The sequence below is a fragment of the Anguilla anguilla genome, chromosome 1, assembly GCF_013347855.1.
Source record: "Anguilla anguilla isolate fAngAng1 chromosome 1, fAngAng1.pri, whole genome shotgun sequence".
NCBI lineage: Eukaryota > Metazoa > Chordata > Actinopteri > Anguilliformes > Anguillidae > Anguilla > Anguilla anguilla.
In genome coordinates, this window is record NC_049201.1 from 23,224,173 (window position 1) to 23,246,020 (window position 21,848).

Consider the following 21,848-nt stretch of genomic DNA (forward strand, 5'->3'; position numbering starts at 1 on the left):
TAATAGACGTTAACAGGAATAACTGCTGTCTGTCTGTATTCTTTCTCATGCTAAACTAGGCCCTGATTCTGAACTGCCTGGTTGCTTCACTGAGCATACCTGTGCATAACTGCACATCGGTGTGAGTGATCTCTCACCTGTCATCTTCTCACCCTCTGGCATTCAAGCACACAGAAATGACGTCACCATCATAAACGTGTCCACGGCCCTGAATTGAGCAATTTGGCTCAGTTTTGAAGTTGAATGGGTGGTCTTTTTCAGTGCTGCACTTCCTTATGCAGTGGAGAATTTGTTTCCTAAAGCTGGATCTCTAAGAATGAAACCCCCCTCTCCCATCTGGAGGAGAATGTACCTGTCACATCCCCTTAACATCTTAATGTTAATCGTGACGGACGCACCCCTCAGCATTGTAACGTTAACCGTGACAGGAAGCTTCCCCGCGTGCTTTGTCAGCGGAGGCTGCTTCCGAAGAGATATGTTGTCGTATGGGTTTCAGTCAGGTGAGCAAAAAGCCAAGCCTAGACTATTCAGGAGCTCCTCACTGCCAAAATGCGAACACACACATAGACGGGCCTAAGTAATTTACTGTCTGCTCCCAGTCGTCCTCTCCACTCGTTGTGGGGTCCGAGGCTGTATATTACTGCTGGACCTTCGGAGAGAGCAATAAAGCCATAATACATTGCCTAAATATTGGGTTTCATAAAGTGCTCAGCAATGTTATGGAGAGGGATTTAGGTTCAGCCTTTTGATATTCTCTTTCCCCAGCCTTCTGCTCATGAGAATGACAACGCTGGTAAAACACGTAACTGTGTGTGAGTAAATCTTTTATTGACTCATTTATTTATTTATTGTTTTTTTTTTGTATTTTGGAATTGCACGTTTTTTTTCCTCTTGAGGTACTGCTGTGCCACCCACGCGCACAGACTACCGGCTGAGCTTTTCAATGTCCTGTTGAGTGTGAGCTCAGTTCTGTGTTCCTATACGGCACTGATGTGCTGAAAGAACCACATGTGAGCCAGTGAAATGTGATCACTTTGCACTTTAGCGAAAGGGTCCTACTGCTTTTGGTCCCGCTCTCTGTCTGCCCTTTGATTGTTCGGATGGCTCCCTGTCTGCCCAGCGATTGGCTGAACGGCTCGTGCTCTGTGTTCTGCTCCTCTTCAGGGACCCCGGATTCGAGGTGTGACGTAGGGTGGGCTCGTGCTACTGATGCAGAGACCACAGCAGCAATGAACCCCTGGTTACACAGTGAACTACCCAGATGGCCAACAAACATCTCTCTCTGTGTTTGGCATGTGTTATGCACATGCACACGCACAGTTTGCATGCATATATGGGGTATATGAAAGAAAGATTGCTTCCTTGCTGTCATTTATTAGGACACACAGTCCCCCTTATCCTATCCCCTAGCACAGGTGTAGCCTACGTCCACATTGTTAATGATGTCACTTCCTGTACCCTATCTGGGATAGAGGCTGTGTTAGTGGACAGTTTTGTCACCTGCAGTTGTGATGCAGAGAAGTGTGCTCAGTATTGAGTGGTTATGAACAAAAGCTGGCATAGTTAATATGTTATTTAGTTATGGCTGTTTGGCTGTTTTATCAGCCTTAATACTGGGGGGATGTATTAAATCAGTAAAGTTCCTTTAATGGCAGTATAATTTATCACTTACCCTACACTACAGGCTACAGGAGCTGAATTCTGCCTGTAAAATTATGCCGTGAGGCAGTTGTGGTAACTGAAGCTCTGTCTCTGTTTACACTGTGCTTTTTACGTTACGGTCTTTTTCCTTGGCCTGTGTATTTTCTGGATTTCTCACCTGAAGCCTTTGCAAACAGCGACTGACAGCCGGCCAGACCTTGTACAGGTTATTTGAGTTAAAAACCTCAGTGGGTTATACTGCCCCCTGGTGTTCGCTCAGGTCACTGACGCAGCATGGACACCGGTCTCTCTTAAATCCCTGCGGTGTGTGTGTGTATGTGAGTGTGAGAGAGACTCAGAGAGAGAAGGAGAGACCTCATCAGTGTCCTTACATACTGTGAATCCAGGGGTGTTTCTAAGACTGGTTGTACATTACTGCCTGAGAAATATGAATCCTATGAATGGAGCAGTATGTGAACATGTGCAGAGTAGAGAAAAGATTTTCTTTGATCATGATTTATGACATGGGTTTATTCTGGTAAATTGAAACATTGGCTTTGAAAGTTGTAATCCGCATGGTAGTTACAGTAAGGGTAATGGAGATAATGTGCATGATTTATGACAAAAAGTGGTGATGACTTTTATCAGAAATTTCTTCATTTGTCATTCATGTATTAGAGCTTTTATGCATAGCACAAGATAAAAAAATAAGAATACACTATATACGTACTATTGAAGTATTTGCATATTTATCTTTTCATATCTCAGAATATCTTTTTACATTCACAATTCACTGTACCTCTTTTGTGTCAGTCACGTTTTCTGCAAGCTTATCTAGTCGTAACTGGAGTGAGGTTTTAGTGAGCTTTGAGATTCCTTTCAAATGTTTGTCAGCTCATGTTCCATTCCCATATACAGTACTAAATGCACTGGAGGGCATTCATTTAAGTTCTGTAAAATTTGATATAGGCTACTTTTACTTGAAAGGGACAGATTACTTTTGGTTAGCTCCCTGCCTGGCCTGTGATTGGTTAGATGGCTTTCATGTTAGAGATGTAGGAGACCGCTCCTCTCGCCAGCCCAAACCCCACCGGGAAAAAGATGTCTCGCGAGTCAGACATACTGAGAAACTCAGCCGTTCCCCAAACACCTGAAATTGACTGCGTTTGTTTTTGCGCCAGTAGTTATTCTGTGGAACTTTTCTGTCCACAGTTTTTATAGAGCTCTGGATGACCATTTCCCACCTAGTGTCATTTCTTTCATCCATCTCCTTAAACTGCTTTTTATCTGCTTTTCAGCATGTGAAACTGTAGGTCTGCATTGCTGTGCATTTCAGCAGGTGAAGCAGCATGTATGCACTGCTGTGCATTTCAGTAGGTGAAGCAGCATGTATTCACTACTGTCCATTTCAGAAGGTGAAAGAGCAGGTCTTCACTGCTGGGCATTTCAGCTGGAAAAACTAAGCATGTCGGCATTATTGAGCATCTTTAGGCCACCATTTTGCTAATTCTCATTTTGAATTTAATCCATTAGTTACTGTCTTTGCAACTGTGTATAACAATGGGGAGATATCCAAATCTAGTTACTGTATTTGCCAACTAGGTCTGTCAATCTTCAAGCTTCCAGTCCTCACAGTGTTATAAAAAGCTGTTTCATTTTAAATACTTATTCTGTCATCATTTTAGAATGTGGGGGAGAGTTTAAATCACCTTGAATGTAATCTGTTAGATAATGGAGTTAAATTGACTCACATGTGCAGTAATCCTGTTGTGGAGTGAAGTTTAAATGCCTGTACTTTAATCTGATTGTGAAGTGAAATTTAAATGTCTGTGCTTTAATGCTGTTAGATGATGGAGTGATGTTTAAATACCTGTGTTTAATCCTGTTAGATAGTGGAGTGAAGTTTAAATGCCTGTGTTTAATCCTGTTAGATTGTGGAGTGGAGTTTGTAATGAATGTGTTTAATCCTGTTAGATTGTGAAGTTTGAATGACTGTGTTTAATCCTTCTACATTGTGGAGTGAAGTCTAAATGGCGGTGTTTAATCCTGTTACAGTAGCTGCACTTTCTGTTGACCGAATGTTGTGGTTTGTGATGAAATCCTGGTGATTCAAACAGCAGGTGTTTGAGGAGCAGGTTTTCTGCAGTGAATACCGAAGCCGGTATGCGGTCTGTCGCATTTCAAGGGTACGGACGCATAGTTGTGGTGTGTGGGCTATTAGTCCGCCAGTATCTGAGCGAGCGATACTGAACAAATGGGAAGCACTTGTTTTATTTACCCATCAGATTGGCTCTCAGGGACTTTACATTTCAGTAAAGCACTGATAGCAGCGTTCTTTATTAAGACCTCCCACACAAACACAGGGATGTGTTTCCACATCCCTGACACAGCCTCGGCTCCTGTTGATAACCACATGCTTTCTGTGATACCAGCCTTCCCTTGTTATTCCAGACTTTTCTGGGGTTTTACTGGAATCCGAAGGCTGTCTGTTATCTGTTCAAATAGCCTGCGCACAAGCACTGTCATATTTGCTTCTGTTGTTCATGACTCGTTGAGGTGCCACCATCGATAGGAAGCAAATTTTCATTTACACATTTCTCACAGTTCATTTGTTTATTAAGTGAAAAAGACATTGGCTGATATTGAATATTTGTCCTTAACTTTGACTACAAATTAAGTGCTATTTAGAAAATTATTTTGTCATCACACAACAAGTTCACCTAGCACTAAAATAGGCTTGCTGAACTGAGTTCGTAAGAAGTTTACTTGTTTGTCAAAGTTAAGTGTTGACTTAATACAGGCTACAGAGTATCTGCATTGTCTTATATGTGTAAAGAGCTCAGATTGGCAATGAAGTATAAAATTATGTCTTGGTTCAGGTTAGGCATAATTAGGCTACAGTTGGACATTGTTAGGCTGTGGGTGTGGCCTGGTTATGCTGCGGTTAGGCACGGTCGGGCTGTGGTCTGGCTTTGGTTTGGTCACAGCTCTAAGGGCATATCTCAGTATAGCTATCAGTGGCTATCATTATGTGGGCGTACCATTCGTTCTTTTCCGATTCTCTTGGATGGCAGTGGACTGTTGGTCCATTTGACAGGACCTTCTGTTCCTCTTGCTACATTTTTGGAGTGGTGATGAGATGAGTAGATCCCGTGGTGGTTAAATAAATTTAAGAATCTTACTCTCTCAAAGTACGACGATGTTTGTGATCTCAGGAGCGTTTAAAACGTGGAAACTGTTCTCAGAGAAAGAGAGTAATCGATCTTCGCATGGAAGCTGTGGCAGGAATGCTCCGCTCTACCTGCTGTCTAATCGAATCACGCGTTTCGCGTCGAGACGTTACGCGGTAGCCGTGAAAAGAGGAAATGGCTTTGGGCGGCGTGTTTGTTTTTGCTCGCCGCCAGGCCGTGAGTGACACGAAGCAGCCTTGCCGGAGCCCGCGCGGGCTGGGAGGAGAGGACCTGCGCGTTGGGGCCGCGAGGCTGGTATAGACCCCCCCGCTCGCGGGCGACGGCTGCTACGTGTTCCGAGGATGGGGATCGTTCCGGGGTCGCCGGTTAGCAGGATAGACGGGTGACCTCGGTCGCTGGTTTTGCCGTGGGACTGCGCTGGAATGGTTGGTCGTTCAGTCGCTCAGCTCACACCTGTCAGCTCGGAATAATGCATTAAACCAGGTCTTATGGGGTTTTTTTTTCTTCCACATAACTTGCACAGCATGTTGAAAACTTCCACTTTCACTGGAATTTGTGTCCTGTTCAAACCAAGTGCATTGGGAATGGACTGTGTAAAGCCCACCTGGACTGGGGCTTTAGGATACTGTACATTGATCACATTGTGTAACCTGCACATCTGTCACCATGATGTAGAATTTAATCGAATTCAAGCAATGGGATGAGTTTTGGGTTTTGTGTAATGTGAAAAAGATGTTGAGTATGGTACGTTCATGTACTTTCCAGGCAATTCATGCTTTGTGAGTTATAAGCATTACATTTGTTAAATTGAAAACAGGTATACCTGTCTTCATCCTGTTTCTGATTAATAAAGCTCATATCCTTTTTGTTTGTAATCTTTTCTGACTAAACCCTGAATGTTTTTGATATTAAATCTTCAGTACAGCATTTAAATTTCAATTACATCTTGCAGGAAATGTATAAAATATGTATTAAATTGCTGGTAGGTATACGTGTGCTTCAGCAGGCCAAAGGCAGAGCGGTTTTTTCAGACAGTTTTGGGCCTCTCTGTTAGGGTGAGTCTGTATTTAGAATCCAATCCCACCCCATGTTTCTGTTAATGCAGTAATGGCCTTCAGTTGCCTAGAGCGGTCATCCATAGATGGTAACCATAACTTTCCGGTACTGCCTGTCAGTAAATGGAAAGTGTTTCGGCAAGCAGAGAAACATACTGAAATAAAACTGTGGTTTAGGACAGAGTACAGCTACCACAGTGATGGCCAAGAGCGGGAGCTAATACCGTCCAGCATGAACAGTGACCAATCTGAAACATTCCAAAATGTGTGTGTGGTGTCTGTGTGTATCTGTGTATGCATGCTTCACTCTCAACAGATACATTTACATTGTACCAGAAAACTGGTAATTGGTAAATATTTTGATTGCTCTGGCATTGCCAATGTCATAACAGTCCTTTGTCCGGAAGCGAACAGTCCGCAGACCTGGTTATCTGAGTCTGCCAACCCACCCAGCAATGACCCGTCTTTATCCTGTGGTGACCTCAGCCAACATGAGGGATGGCCTGTACGGTGTAGTTCATACTCACACACGTTGGTGCATAAGAAAGTAATATAAAGGTTATTTCAGTACTTTGGTGGAGCTACTCAGTCAATCTGTCAGTCTGACAGTCAGTCAGTCAGTGAGGGTCACTCTTTTCATGGGCTGCTACACCCATTCACATTCACAGTGTGGCTTCTCAAAGTGTGTTTAAACTTTGTATGCAGTTTTTTTAAACGCAGAATAAAGCTTAAGTGCAGGAAGAAATATCCTGCATACTATAAATACAGATATTCTGAGGTTTTTAAAAAATATTACAATGGGCAATGACCCAGACTTGAACCTCAACAAAATAATTGCTCCTGTTTCTTTGAGCCAATCGTATTTTGGTGTCTGGCTTGTGTGATATTTATTGATCATAATATTTACACAGCTGTTGGTAGCATTATGAGATTTAAAGAGCAAGCACTTTATTTGAATGAAATGTTGAAAACGATATGTCACGCTCTCGATGCTAGCTTGCTCAACATGAGTAAATTAAAACAGAATTCACTCCTAGGGTATTTAATGTCATTAGCCTGTGTGACAAACATTTGTTTTTATCAGAATGACAGAACATTATTTGTAGCTTATTTCATCCCACTAATCCTGCTATTTCATCCTGCTTTTGTTACAAGTGTCAGAAAAATTATGAATGACATACATTATTGTGCTATTATTGTGGGTAGAAATATCATGGTAAAATTAGTTAATTTCATTAGAATGCAAGTGAATTAGTGTGAAACTTTTTTAAATGTCCTTGTTCCAACAAAGCAACATTCCAAGGGCTGGCATGACCACTGGTGTCATATGTTCATGTGTTTGTCCATATGTACTTGCTTAACACAGAAGGCTACATGACTAGGCCTTTCTGAATGTCCACAGAACCCATTAAATGCAACCATAATGTATAACAATACAGTTGATCCTTTCTGTAGCACCCCCTTTTTAACCCCTTTGTGCAGGCCCCCTAGTGGCCAGGACACCAGCATCCCGAAATTGCTCAACTCTGACATTCAATGCTTCTGCAAGCAAACTATGAGTGGAAACAACAAACTGTGTTCTAGTTTTATTAGTAGACAAAACAGGACAACTTGCTTCATTCTGATTTGATTGATAGCTCTTTTATCTGGCAGTGGACAGTATGAGCTTTCCAGTGGTGTGACGTGTCTCATTGGAAGTTTATAAGGACGATTGTGAGATAGAATGAATGGTTGCTTCAGCACAGTGTTGTGCAGTCAACCATTATGTTACGCAATAACATAAAAGCACTCGATGAGATGTAATTGTTGGTTTCCTTTTGTTTTTGTAAGATTTTATTAATTTTTTCAACTCATCACCATAGCTAAAGCAGATTCTCGCTATGCTCAATTGGATTTTGGGAGTGGGTCAGAAGAGAAGGCTAGCTGTAGGGGCAGTGTTAGCGTACAGACATTCTATCGATGTTTCTCTGAGTTTGTATGTTTTTGGGACTAAATTCAACTATGGCTTTTGTTTGCTGGACCCTGTGATAAGGATACTGGCTTAACTGTGATTTGTGTCGTCTGTGAATTTACAAAAGGCATAGAAGGTGTTTTGCTCCACATGTTACAAAATAAGGAACCGTTGTCGCTAAACATTGGATTGCCATTTAAAATTATTGTATAATAGTTATAGAGATAGAACTGTCAGTTTTAATACTTTCAAACGGTCCATTGTGTGACCAGATTGATTGATTGAAAATTTCACCATAAAAAATTGAATAAATGCAAATAAACCCACTCCAGCCTGAATAAGGGGTTAAGTACAACAGTAGTGTACAGTAAATATGCGGTTATTTATTCTTAATGTACAGTCGTGTGGTTCTGTCACTATGTGAAATGCTGCTGGCCACAGGGCTTAAACCGAACTTGTCTGGCACAAGGAATAGTGGAATTGTTTTCCTGTTACATTTTTACTTTTTTTTAAATTTTGAATTCTTTTATCATCATGAGGTCCTATTACCCAATCTGCAGGTGCTGTTTTGAAAAAGCAACACCATGTTTTTATTATCTGTAAAATATTTAGCGATAAAATATTTAGCATTTGTGTTTGGTGAATTTTCTTTTTCTCTCTTTATAGCTCTGTCTGTCTCAGCCACACTGATGTTCTCTCCTGCCCAATTTGTCCTTGACTGAATGAAAATAAAATGTTGCTGTAGTTATGTTTAGATGGCTTGTGAATAGTTGTAAATTTTGCTTGTGCAATAATGGAAGTGGAAGTCATATGCAGTGTATGAGATTAGACATGTGATTAGACATTTGAGGCATTTGCTATAAAGTAAATTGGAACTCTTTGGAAGGATACAGTAGGTCTTCATACATGCAAGAGATTTCTGAGGAGGTTTAAACAGACAATCAGTAAATGTAGCTGTTTTGGTATGAGAAGCATCATTTAATAATGCAAAAACTTTATGCTTTATGTATTTGCTGTCTGTTATGACTGCGGAATGTAGGAGTAGTAGTGTTTTGTAATGTACTGTGTACTACAGTCATTCATGATTGTGAAAGTGCACTTCATTCACTGGAATTGCTTGTATTTATTTATTTGTTTACTTATTTTAGCTGATCTGAAGAAGTTTTTTTTAGCGTTATATAGTTGAGCTCAAAAAACCAAAATTTCGGTTTTGCTCTGGAGCACTAGATCGATGCGCGCACAGATTTTTGTAGAGAAGTGTTCTCTATATTCCAAGGCCTGCGGTTTATTCTCAGATTTGCATGTGGGCGGCTATCATTTTGTGGAGATGACGACAGTGACAAACGAGGTGTTTTGACTTTCAGGCAGTAAAATGAAATTACGGCATTTAACTGAAAGTACATTCTTCATTTTCTTTCTTCTGCCCTCACTGGAGGTTGCAGATTGCTTCCATGTGATTGTAACCTCCCCCTTTCTGAGTTATGTAGCTTAATGCAAGAAAGATGAACACATTTCATTTCAGTGTGATGGGGGATTCCAGAGTTAAGTCAGAAATGCAGTGAGCGCACGATCCCTTCATTCGAAAACTCTAAAGATGTTTTAATAGCCATGTTCCGAGATGCGATAACAGAGGTCCTGCATGTATTGGCGCTGATAAACATTTTCAACTCTTCGCAGGATTTTTGTCTCGCCCGTGAACTCTTTATCTCAAAGACAGCGGAAAGAATTACTCCCACACTCCTTTGGTCTTTATAATGTGGTAGTGTCGCCAAAGCCACATTATCAAGGAGCTTTAATGATATTGCGGCATGAGCTCAGCGAGCAATAATTGTCTCCGGTCCAAATATGATTTATGGACTGAAACTCACAGTGAACAGTAGCCAAAATGAAAACAAATTCCAAATGATTTTTTTCCCCCCCTACATATATTAAAGACAGCTACGGCCGTTTGGGTTAATGGGTCCAGCACGTGTTATTAGCAGGAGGGTTGAGATTCGTATTGAAGAATGAGTCGTTCTGAATGGTTTAGAGAGCCAGAGGTGCTGAGTATCATATGCACATCTTTGCTCTAAGAATCTGTTCAGCGCAACTGCTACAACAGGGTTCATTAAAGTGTTTATTTAAACATTTACTTGTATGTGTAATAACTTTTTTTGAGGATAGATGAAGACATGCTGTTATACTCAGTTTGGCCTAAGAAATTGCCTGTATATTGTTAGTATGCAGTGTTTGGGAGGAAGTGCATTAATTTAATTAACAATATTTTTAATTGACTGTGTTTCTCCTTTATTTGTAGCTCCATCAGGCTGCTGAGGTGTCACTTTTAAGAGGAGCTCGGGTTATATCAGCTGAAGACCTCTTGTTTCTAATGAGAAAAGACAAGGTAACCGTGGCAACATGTCATGATAGCATGAATACTTGTGCGCATGCATGTGAGTGCTTAATGGGTTAAAGGTTGTATTTGAACAGTTAGGCATACAGATGCATATTGGATATCACCTCTGGGCTGTGTGTTTGGCAGTGTTTCAAATTCAAATGTGAAAAACATGCCGAAGTGACTCCCGTGTGCAAAAAAAAAAAAAAAACATAGCCAAAGTTGTCGAGCGAGTGGTACAACTGCGATGGGTAAGGCCTAACTCAATACAGGTGATGTGCGAGTGTACCGACACGAAACAAAATGAAAGAGGCAAATCAAACACCACACCCCAAGACGGGAAATGAAATGAACTCAGACTTTCTATAAGCAACTGTTTTAATGTCACAATTAGCCCAGTCTTCAGGCCAATACCAATAGCAAGGCCCTGGCCCTGATTTGCTTCCCTCTATTTTGGTAGGTAGGGATATAGTTTGTTTATTTGTGCTGGGCAAACATTGCGTAAATCAAAGCAAACACAAACATGTCAACGTCCAAGACATTTCAAAACTGTTTCTCCAAAACTAAAGTTTGGACAGTAATTGGAATAAAGCATCTGCCAACTTTCAGAGTCTCATAAGTCATTTTGTATCCCATCAAGGTCCAGTATGTACAAATAGATGTTCATCAAATTAATTCCCTTAGTGTAGCAATCCCTCAAAGTACCTAAACCTGAAAGTTTTAGGTAATTAGGTTTCGGTGTCTCAAAATACTAATACAACCAAAACTTTCATGGGATAGCATGTGCATGAATTAGTTTTTCAATAAAGCATTGTATAATCTTTTGCTTCTATACTTTCTATGGTAAAGAAGTGAGGGGTTGGGGGCTATGACAGTTCTCAACTCTTTATAAGTCACACAGCGTCTGTCTCTCAGTCTATCACCATCTCATCTTTCATGCTGTTTCTCCTGCACTCTCTCTCGCTCTCTTTTCTCCTCCAGAAAAAAGTACGCAGGTTGCTGAAGTACATGCAGTTCAGAGACTACAAGTCCAAGATACTCAAAAGTATTGAAGATGAAGATCCACTTGATTCAGGTACCCTTTTGCCATAGCAATTACGATCAAATGACCGTAGACGTATATTGTGGTGTGCACAATGCAAAAATGTCAGACCTGTCTCATTTCTGGTCACAATATCCAAAGACATGCACCTCAAACTTAAATAGTATATATTCAAGAGTACACGTATTGTAACCTGTCACGCCTTAACACAGTTACTGTATAACAGTAATAATGTGCTTAGTGACATAAATAAAAGACTATTCTTACTTTGCTGCATCAGTGTTTTTGTGGCCTGTGTTTCCTAACAGTCTGATTAATTATACAGCATAATTATACGTATCTGAAATGCAGAAGTGTCGGGGCCATCTTTTGCCAGCAGTTTTAGCTGGGTTTGAAGTAAAGTTTCCTTGGCTGGAAATTTCAATTTATCCTCTTATGGTCCTCGGACAAAATTATATCTATTTCGGTCGCAGTGAAAGTTTTATTTGCCTCTTGATTGCGCCATTTTTCCCCACAGGCAGAACCAACTGAGAGCCTTTTATTTTCCCTAATTTGGCAAGTTATGGGCATTTTAGGGCTGTTGTTTGAAACTTGAAGGCACATTCCTTTGCCCAAACCAGTATGACAATTTAGGACCTATCAGATTTTATACTGGTTTGTACAAACGAATCTCAGTCATATACCTGACAACAGAAGTAAGGAACCGATTTTGGAAATGTTTATGAAAGAGGCATCTGTTAATGTGAGATTGTGTCTCTTATTACTTGAATAGCTGAACCTTTGTGGAGGTAAATTACCCAGTAGAGTTGAAGAGTCCTGTTTTTCTTTTTAAAATACGGGCCTGATATGGATTAAGATATGTAGCCCTATATGTACTGTAGAACTGAGCTGTATGTGTTTTACTGAGCCTGTATATACCATAGGAACGAGCCACTTTTGCCATTGACATAAGCCTGCATATGCTATAGGAATATGTATTGCTATAGTGTTGGCTGCGTTATTTTAAAAAGCAAGCTGCTTAAGAAAATAAATGCCTTCCAACGGATTAAAAACAGAATTTCACCCAAATCAAAAAAAGGAAATAAAGCGTAATGGTGACGATCCCCAAAGTGACCCGGCGGTTCAAAAATAGTGAAAAGGGACGCTCTCCAAAAATAATCGCTCATGTGCTTTTATTTCATTTTTCTTTAGTCTTCAGAATGTTTTGAAAGGGCAGAGGAGTGGGGCTGTGGTGTTTAGAAAGAACAGTCTGGCAGTCTGTCGCAGAGGAGTCGTCCTGTCTGCGAATAACTGTTTTTCCCCCTATTATATATGAAACTTTTCTGCTTGGCTTCACTCAGCTTTGGGAACAGAGACTAAATAGAATACGTTTGAGTTTTTTTTTTTTTTCCGACGCTGTGCTGAAACTGAGAACAAAGTCCAGGAGGAGGAGGCACCTTCAAACTCGGCAGAGCTGCTGGTCCTCTTCTTACATCCTTTTCAGACTGAGAGTGCTGCTACCTTCCAGTCAGCAGCCTGTTGAGACTCAGAGACCTGCTCCCTCACAAGGTTTAAAGTCTGTTCAGACTTGGAGCCCTGCTCCCTCACAAGGTTTAAAGTCTGTTCAGACCTGGAGTCCTGCTCCCTTACAAGGTTTAAAGTCTGTTCAGACTCTGAGTCCTGCTCCCTCACAAGGTTTAAAGTCTGTTCAGACTTGGAGTCCTGCTCCCTTACAAGGTTTAAAGTCTGTTCAGACTTGGAGTCCTGCTCCCTCACAAGGTTTAAAGTCTGTTCAGACTCTGAGTCCTGCTCCCTTACAAGGTTTAAAGTCTGTTCAGACTCTGAGACCTGCTCCCTCACAAGGTTTAAAGTCTGTTCAGACTCTGAGACCTGCTCCCTCATGACGTTTAAAGTCTGTTCAGACTCTGAGTCCTGCTCCCTCATGAGGTTCAATGTCTGTTCAGAATGAGAGTGCTGCTCTTTCACATTCTTATACATCGTTTAACAGTTACATATAAAAAACCAAAAAGCACAATGAGATCAAGCCTATTTTAGTCAGTGATGATTTTAAATCAGTTTTTTTAAATCCTAAATGCAAGAAAGTTCTTATACTGCCCACTACTGGAGGATTTGGTATTGGTCATTTGGACATGGCATGTAACATTTGATCAATCAGTGGGCACAACAGTTTAGGTGGCTGCCAATCAGAAGTGAACTTGAAATCAATTGTCCATACAGAACGGCATGTGCCCCAGTTCTTGGTTGTAGTACACAGTGCACATTAAAAGGAAATTTGATGATGTTATTGTTTTCCCATTTTGCGTTTTGAAATAGTCGTACTAGTATGCATCTTTATTTTGTGGCTTTAATAACACTGAACGCGACAAAAAAGTGATATCGCAGGGACTTTAAAAACTGCTGCAGGTTGCGTCTTCTAGTTCCCACAAAGAATAGCTGCCCATAGGGAATGAGAGCAACTGGTATCCCGCTGTTTTATAAGGAATAAACACATTCTGTGCCCCTTTAGACCCTGAAAAGCAAACAGAGTGTATACTGGGTCTCACATTCGGCCAAAGAGTGATTCGGTTCCAGATTTGAGGTTTATGAGTGTTTTCAAAGCCAAAAATCCTTGAACTGTTTGGGATATTTTCTGTAACTCCAGGCAGAATGACAGAGGGAAAAAAAAGAAGTTTTTTTTTTGTTCTTTATTGAGCTGATATTCCATGTGCCGTGTAGAATGGAAGTTTAGTTTTTGGTACGGTTGTTTATTTAGTCAGACTTAAAAGCACTGCCTCATCACTGGAGGTTAGCGCTGTTTATGATTGCTCCAGCTCTCTCATCTGTCTAAACATCCCGCTACAACAGACGGCAAAATTGGGCGGCATTAAAGTAAAAAACACAGAAGTAATTACATGTATCGGTGTATCAACATGCGTGTATCATGCAGAAAACGTCATGTGAAATGTAGTGTGTTCAAAGTTGCTTTTTTAGGATTTTGATATAATTGCCATGTTGACATAGACTGTCCATAATCACAGCTATTCTCCGGGCTCAATATCCACAGCTCTGTGAAAGCTGAGAGCTGGGGAAGGTTGTTATTAAGCTGTCATAAATCCTGGCTCCTTGATTAAACTATTTTTGTTTTTACGCATATTGCTGAAAAACACATGTAATTTGCTGCCAGACATCTCTGCTCAGAAACACACTTCACTGACAGCGTATCGTTTCATGAAGATAACCATTTCTCCGCTGCCACCGTCTCTGGAGTTAATTCCCAGCAGTATCAATCATAGAAGATTAAGGGGTTGCAGTAAACCAAGACTCTACAGAAGGATTTTTTCATTTGAGCTCTGAATAAATACTTGATACTGTATTTTGATACAGATTTTGTCCTATAAATTGAAAGGCACTAAAGCCCATTAAGTTCAATACAGTTAAATACAGTATTTAAAATATATTTCCGTAGTCTTTTGTTAAAATAAGTTGTGTAATCATGTAATTAAAATTTGTTACATGCTTTGAAGAATGATGTGGCGTGAAATGAGAGATGGGCATTTCAGGCGTGGCTTCGTCTTCTGTGCAGCTTGACCTACACGGTTCCATATCAAAGTTGGAAAACTCCTCTCTCCTTCTTGGAGACATACAGGTGGCAGTGTAGTACAGTGATTTGGGAGCTATGTTTGTGACTCAAAGGTTGCCGGTTCAGTTCCCAGCAGGGGCACTGTCATCCACTGTACCGTTGAGCAAGGTACTTATCTTGAATTGCCTGTATCCTAAATATCTACCTGTGCAAATGGATTGAATGTAAAAAAAAATGAATCTCTTTAGTCACTCTGGATAAGAGCACCTAGCTAAAATGTAAATGTAAAATTTAAACAGAAGCAACACCCCCCTCTGTCCTCTCTGTTTTCCTTCATAGATAAGTACAGTTCCAATATAAACAAGCGGCAGAGGCTTGCGCAGGACTTCCTGGCCTCCATTGACCAGACAGGAGAATTTCTGGCTTTGCTGGACGAAGAAGAAATCGATGAGGTCAGACAAGAGAGACTGGAGGTAAGGGCTACTACCACCAAATCACATGACTGAGTGGTTGGAAAATTGACCTCCCCCCTCTCCTGCCACTATAAGGGGAAAACAAACTACTAAAAAAATCAGCTTTTATACTGGTGTTTGAAACCTATGTACTTATTTAGCCATAGGGCAAACCATGTGCCTGGGACTAAGCTTGAAAAATTGCATTCATATAAATATTTAAAGAAACCGTGTGCTTTACTAGTCTGTGACATCCATATCACTGTAGAATTATTTGTGAAATGACTTTCAAAGGGCATATCGCAATAACGTCACTATGGTATTAACTATAAAGAGTACTTCCATCAATTGACTAAATTCCATCTCATTTAAGAGGATCAGTATAAAGCTGCTTTAACCCTTTAAGGTGTCAGATCACAAATATGTGATTATAAAGTTCTTAACTGAACGTTCTGATGCTGATGTAACAATCACTACTGGTAATTGAATGCAATGGACTTCTGGAACACTGACTTAAATGTTGAAAGAACACTCCGGAAAGCCTGCTCTTCAAAGGGTTAAACCAAAAAGAAGAAGAAAGGCTCCATTTTCAGAATCTGATTGAAATATGCTTTTTTTTTTTGTAGCTGCCCAGTAATGTTCCACAGTGTCAAGGCTAAGATACAGAAATAAGCTCTCCGGCTTATATCAAACCCATGTCTTAAACTTTTCCTGTCTTTGTAAAGCACTAAGCATAAACAGCGAGCTGCCCTTCTTTAGTGGTGTAAATATTTACTAGACGATATAAAACATTTGGAGGTCATTTAGAATGCCTTGCTGTGGACGGTCACCTTACCACACTCCTCCCAATATGGTAGCAAAGAACCTTCCCATTAGAAAAGAAACTCACAGGCGTATATCATGCGTTTTAATGGAGAGAGAATCATGGTTTTGAGAAAGTTTTCTGGAAGAAAGTTGCTTCATGTTTGAAATTGAACCCCAGCGAAGGTGCTTGGTACCTTGATAAGCCTAGTGTGTGTTCTGTTTTTTCGGACCTGTCCTAGAGCATTACAGTGGCATGTTTAGACCTGAGTCAAGGTTCCTCCTCCTCGTTTGTGTTCATTAGCTGCAGTGCTCTACAGAGGCCTGCTTAGCGTGTAGCGCCTTTAAGTGTCTTCCCTTGCGTTCTTGAGTGTTGTGGCACGCCGGGGTGCCTGACAGCCTGTTTGTGTGTTTTCATAAAGGAGATCTTCCTCAGAAACCCGGTAGCTTTCACGACCATTATTAACACGGCCTCTGTCGGATCCCAGCAGAGAGCACATGACCGCCCACGGTTAATCACCTGACGCGGCCGATAATGTAAAGGACAAGGTGGGGGTGGGGTGGGGGGATGGGAGGTGACAGCGTGGCCCCCACGCCGTTTTTTTTGTGAGAATTTGCAGAATTCGATTCCCCCAGAGTCCTAGAACAGCATCCGTTCCTCACTGGCTGTCATCGCGGCCTTGGCGAAAAAAAGCAAAGCCGATCCCACACAAGATGACAGGGAGCCACTTAAACATTCCCATCTGAGCGCGGGGAGCGGGGAGCGGGGAAATAACAGGCTGTCAGGAGATCTTACGGAAACCCGCGCGTGATGGATGGCTTGCCCCGGGACAGAGGAGCCCGCACCGCTGACAAAGGAGAGCCTCATCCGTCTGATCCACCGTCGCTAGCGCCTTAACGCCGACGGCTCAGAAAAGCAGCCCCTCCGCTAAAGCCGTGGAAGCCAACCGAATTACAGCCCAAGCCGCTAACGCCACGCCAATGCCCTCCCTCAGAAATACCCTGAATTACATCCCTTTGGCCGAAATGCAGTAGAAACAACACTCCCTACTGCTAACACAACAGAAACACAGTGAATTACATCCCTTACGATATAATGCTGTAGAAACACTCCCTACCGCTAACGCAACAGAAACGCCGTGAATTACATCCCTGTTGTTAATGTTAACACTATAGAAACATCAAGGATCACGTCCCCCCCCCACTGTTAAGGCGAACACTACAGTCAGATGTAGCTACAGAATTTATAAGTTTTCCTTTATTGTTTTATATGGCCAAGAAATAAAAAATTTTTTTAAATGTTTTTCCCAGTATAATCTGTCCATGTGGGCCCTGTCCTGAATTTCAGGTTTACTCTGTCCTTAGCAGGTGGGTCAAAGTTTCCCCCGAATACAGCATTCCTCCCTGAAAGCTCGCAGCCAAACGTTTCTGTCAGCAGAGCCCGGGTCGTAACGTTCCTCCTGTTTTTCGCCGGCGGCGGGGACAGAGTTACTCTTGTTTGGCGGCTCCGGGCGTCAGTCACTCATGACCCAATCTGGAGCCGGACCCAGACAGCGAGACTGCAGCGGCTCCCCCGCCGGGCTCCGGCTACGCCTCCGCTCCGCTCCGCTCGGCGCTTAGCTCTTAGCGCCGCTAATAGAAATCGCAGTCTCTGCGCTGCTGCGCGGAGCTCGCTTTCAGGGCCATTAAAATGTATTTTCGGCGACTGCCAGCTCCCTGAATGGCGTCGCTGGGGCGGGTCGTACTACCCGGCCTCACGCTGGGCCCTGTTTTTTTCCCCGTGGGGCCCCTAAACCCAGCCAGACCTCCGGGTCTGCGGGGAGCGCTCTCCGTCTCCTTCCCCCGTGCCTGGAAACGCGGGCTCAGGCCGGGGGGGGGGGGCGTGTTTTCGCGCGGCTCCAGGCTGTTAAACGGCCCCCCTTGTGCGACTCGCGGCTTCTGGGAAGCGGAGGCGCGGCCCTGCGCCGTGCCGCCGGTACGACAACCCGCGAAATGTGCCTCGCAGGCCCGCGGCGCTCGCGATTTTCCAAAACAGCGCCGGGCCCAAGTGCATAGTAGGAAACATTTCATTTCAGCTGCTGAGTAAGGACTTGACGCCGTAGGTCGTAAATTCCAGCAGACCGTTTTTAAATGGCGTTGTTTTTTTGTTTTTTTTTTAGTCATTATAGTAATGGAATGCGAGTCCTGAATCTGCAGGGGTATCTTACTGGCGCCTTTACTCTGGATTTGGACGTTCATGTAGCCAGTGGCTAACAGCATCGTGTGGTGGCATGATGAACATCCACAAATGGTATTTCACCCACCAGTATTGTGGAATGGTTAGATTATCACAGCTTAGGCTAGAGTATGACTTAAGTCATTGTGTGCCAAAATATGTAGTTGTCTGAGATAATATTCAAATTTAAAAAAAAATTTAACAAAAAAGCAGAACGGTGAGGGTGAGCGCCATGTGGTCGCGGTTATAAACGTGACTGGGGATGCCTGTCGGCATGAGCCTGACTGCAAGAATGCGAGAGTCTGCAAAATGCATTCCCCTGTGCTGATTGGAGCACGTCGTTGCGCGAGAGCCATCATTTATCCCGGCCTGCTGGAAACCCCAGGTACTTACACCTGATGGAGGAGTCCAATTCGTCATGTTAAGGAGTCACCGGCACACGGCAGGCCCCGGGGTGCTTCGAGTACAATGCACGCTTGTTATCTAATGAACCCGGCGCGTTTACCGTAAGCGCGTCAAGGCGGACACAAAGAGCCCCTTTGAGGTGTGAAATGAATGGTTGGGGGGAGCTTTGATATGGGTGCCGGTGCCGGTGCTTGCTCAGCTCGTGCGTGATTAATGCCAGCGTGGGCCTGCGTGAGCAGTCTGGCCGGCTGCTGCTGCTGCTTTAAAAGCTGCCAGGTGCTCCAGCCCTGTCTGGCAGGGTCTTTAAGTGAAGGTTACGTGCCAACACCTGCAGATAAATCAGTGCAAGTCGAATTCCTAGCGTAGCCTGCTTTACAAAATATGGAAGATGGGGGTGGGTGGTGGGGGGGGACATTTTGCTAACCTAGAGGATTCTTGGGCTCTGAAGACTCTGGTGCTGGCACTGTCTTGGCAAGCTTAAAAAGTTGTACCATTGTATGTATTATAAAAACGTGAAATTTTGTCTGGCCAGTGTGAAGAGAGGAAATGCTAGCTTGCTAATTCTCATGTGTATGTATTTTTGCAATTATGAATTAAATGGATGTCTTTTATATTAACTTTGTCACAACAGCTATGAAGAATCCTAGCTCGTTTAGTCTACATAGATTTTTGACTCATTTAAATACTGCAAACAGAAATGGTATTGAAGACGTTATTGTTATGAGTTGCATATCTGTGGCGTTTGGAAGAAACTTCTTTCTAGCATAATTTATGCCTTTTTTGGCGGGACCGCAGCAGTGCGGCCAGCCCTACAAATGCGAATGTCTGTGATTGAGTGACTGAGTGATGGAGTTACAACATTGGTCAGCCGAGTTGTGAAGTTACACCATTGGTCTGCCGGATCACGTGTGTTAGGTCCAGCCATATACTAGGTTTTAACCTGGTCTTGTTCTCTTGTTCATGTCGGAAAGTAGTAATACAACTAGTGCTAAAAACACAGGTCTGTATCTATGTTATTGTTGCTTATTGTACAGTAGTAATGGTCTCACTCTCTTGTAACTTATGCTTTGGCAGAGGTTGGAGAGGCAGACCAGAGTGATGGACTCTGCTCAGTACAGTGAATTCTGCGAGAGTCGACAGCTCAGCTTCTGTGAGTCTCTTGCGGAATGAAAACTACACGCACATGTACACATAAAAGCACACAGGCACTGGAGGTAGACTTCTCCCTGTGTAATGGGATGCACCTGCTCAGGGGATATAAAACCTACTGGGGGAAACACGCTCTCGTAAGACGCGGTGACCTGTAGCTGTGTTCTCTTTCAGCCAAAAAGGCCTCGAAGTTTCGCGAGTGGCTGGACTGCAGCAGCATGGAGGTGAAGCCCAATGCCGTTTCCATGGAGATCCTGTCCTACCTGGCGTACGAGACTGTGGCTCAGGTGTGGCACGTTGCGGCGACTCTGCTGAGACTTGTGGAAACGGAGGATGTGAATCCTGCACCAGATCTCTGAAACGCCTACCAACAGTCTCTTGGTTTCTCATTTTGCATTTTACTATTTCACTAAATATCACGTGAAATGGACGTATCTTCAGCATCCAGCTAAAGCAGCGGTTTTCAGTGCAGTGATAGTTTCCACAGCCTGGTACTGAATCCTAATGTACCAGTGCAAACTGTAGCTGGCTCCCATATTGGGCGGCACATACTTAGCTGCAGTTTTTCCCCAAGAGTGACACCTATGGTCAATTGGGTAACTGCAGTCTGCCTGCTCCAGCTGCTTGTATAATGCAGTCCTCTGCACCAGAGACTAAGGATTCTACTGCTGTGGAGTGGAAAACTGCCCATGTTAATTCAAATCAAATCAATTTTATTTTAATAGCACTTTTTACAGAGAACTGTCACAAAGACTTTACAGAGTAACAAAAGGATAATTGGGAAAAAACCAGGCCTGAACCCTCAAAAAGCATGTGAGGTAAAAAGAAAAACTCCCCAATGGGAAGAAAAACTAGTCATGTAGCAAGAAATATTCTCTGTAGGCTGACCCAGTGCATAGTAGAGGCAGAATGGATGTAACAGAAATGTAGGAAGAGATCTATTACAGAAAATAATCAAATGGGTTGAGCAGGCTACAGTTGAAGTATTAAACCGGTGAAGTAGAAGGTCCAGGTGAAGGGATGTATAAATATGCAGTTCAGAGGGTCTGGGTGATCCATCTGGGGCTCCAGGTTGTGTCACTTCAATGACTTGAACAATGGCTGGATCATTCCACAAACTCAGGGTGAGGGGTGGGCAGAAGGCCAAGGCAAAAAGAAGGAAAAAGGGTAGAAGATTAGGCACTGTAGAAATTAGGAGAGTTACTTCAAATTTGGAGGCCAGAGTGTAATATGGGAAGCCCTAGGGCACTATGCTGTGGCAGCATATCCAAAAGATGTGGAAAGAGGGATGCACGCAACCATGGAAGTGATCCTCGACTGACAGTACACCAACATGGCACAGAACAGCAAATCTGAGCATTCACATGTAGTGGCAGGGCAAGAACACAGTCAGCAGATCTCACGTAACAGCTCTTTAAGGTTAGTCTTTGAGTGGAAAAAGTGCTTTTTTGATGAGGTCTCACCCTCCCTCCTTCCCTCCCTCTCTCTTCCTTTGTCTCTCTCTCCCTCAGTTGGTGGACCTGGCACTGCTGGTTAAACAGGACATGACTCAGAAGACTGGAGATCCCTTCAGCCATGCCATATCAGCCTCCTTCATCCAGTATCACAACTCCACTGGCGAGGTGACCAACTGCCAAATTTTACTCCTCTGTCCTTTAACTTCCTCATGCATTCCCACACATACCCAGCTACCATCCTTTACCCCCCAATGCCTTTCCCATTTTCCCACTGTATGTGTGTGTGTGTGTGTGTGTGTACGTGTGCGTGTGTGCGTGCGTGCGTGTGTATGTATGTATGTGTGTGCGTGTGGGTGTGCGTGTGTGTATGTGTGCGTGCGTGCGTGCGTGCGTGCGTGCGTGTATGTATGTAGGTGTGTGTGTGTGTGTGTGTGTGCATTTGTTGATGAATGTGTGTGCATGTGTTCATATGTGTTTTTGAACGTGTGCATGTGTGTGTGTTTCAGTATGTAATATGTAAAGTTGAGGCGTTCAGATCAGGGCGTGTGTCTCTGTG

The 21,848-nt window shown here is 42.9% G+C and overlaps 1 protein-coding gene and 1 long non-coding RNA gene across 4 annotated transcripts in view; both read left to right on the top strand.

Moving 5' to 3' along the window:
• The window catches only part of supt3h (SPT3 homolog, SAGA and STAGA complex component), an 82,489-nt gene that overhangs the window by 52,659 nt on the left and 7,982 nt on the right, over positions 1–21,848 (top strand). For all 3 annotated transcript variants that reach the window (XM_035431727.1, XM_035431737.1, XM_035431719.1), the window contains 6 exons: positions 10,135–10,221; positions 11,194–11,287; positions 15,153–15,286; positions 19,761–19,836; positions 20,010–20,122; positions 21,347–21,457. In XM_035431727.1, coding sequence (XP_035287618.1) covers positions 10,135–10,221; positions 11,194–11,287; positions 15,153–15,286; positions 19,761–19,836; positions 20,010–20,122; positions 21,347–21,457 — 615 coding nt within the window. The remainder of the gene's footprint in view (positions 1–10,134; positions 10,222–11,193; positions 11,288–15,152; positions 15,287–19,760; positions 19,837–20,009; positions 20,123–21,346; positions 21,458–21,848) is intronic.
• LOC118234893 lies at positions 40–2,352 on the top strand. Its single transcript, XR_004766756.1, has 2 exons — positions 40–812; positions 1,165–2,352. It is a non-coding gene; the product is annotated as an uncharacterized LOC118234893 (long non-coding RNA).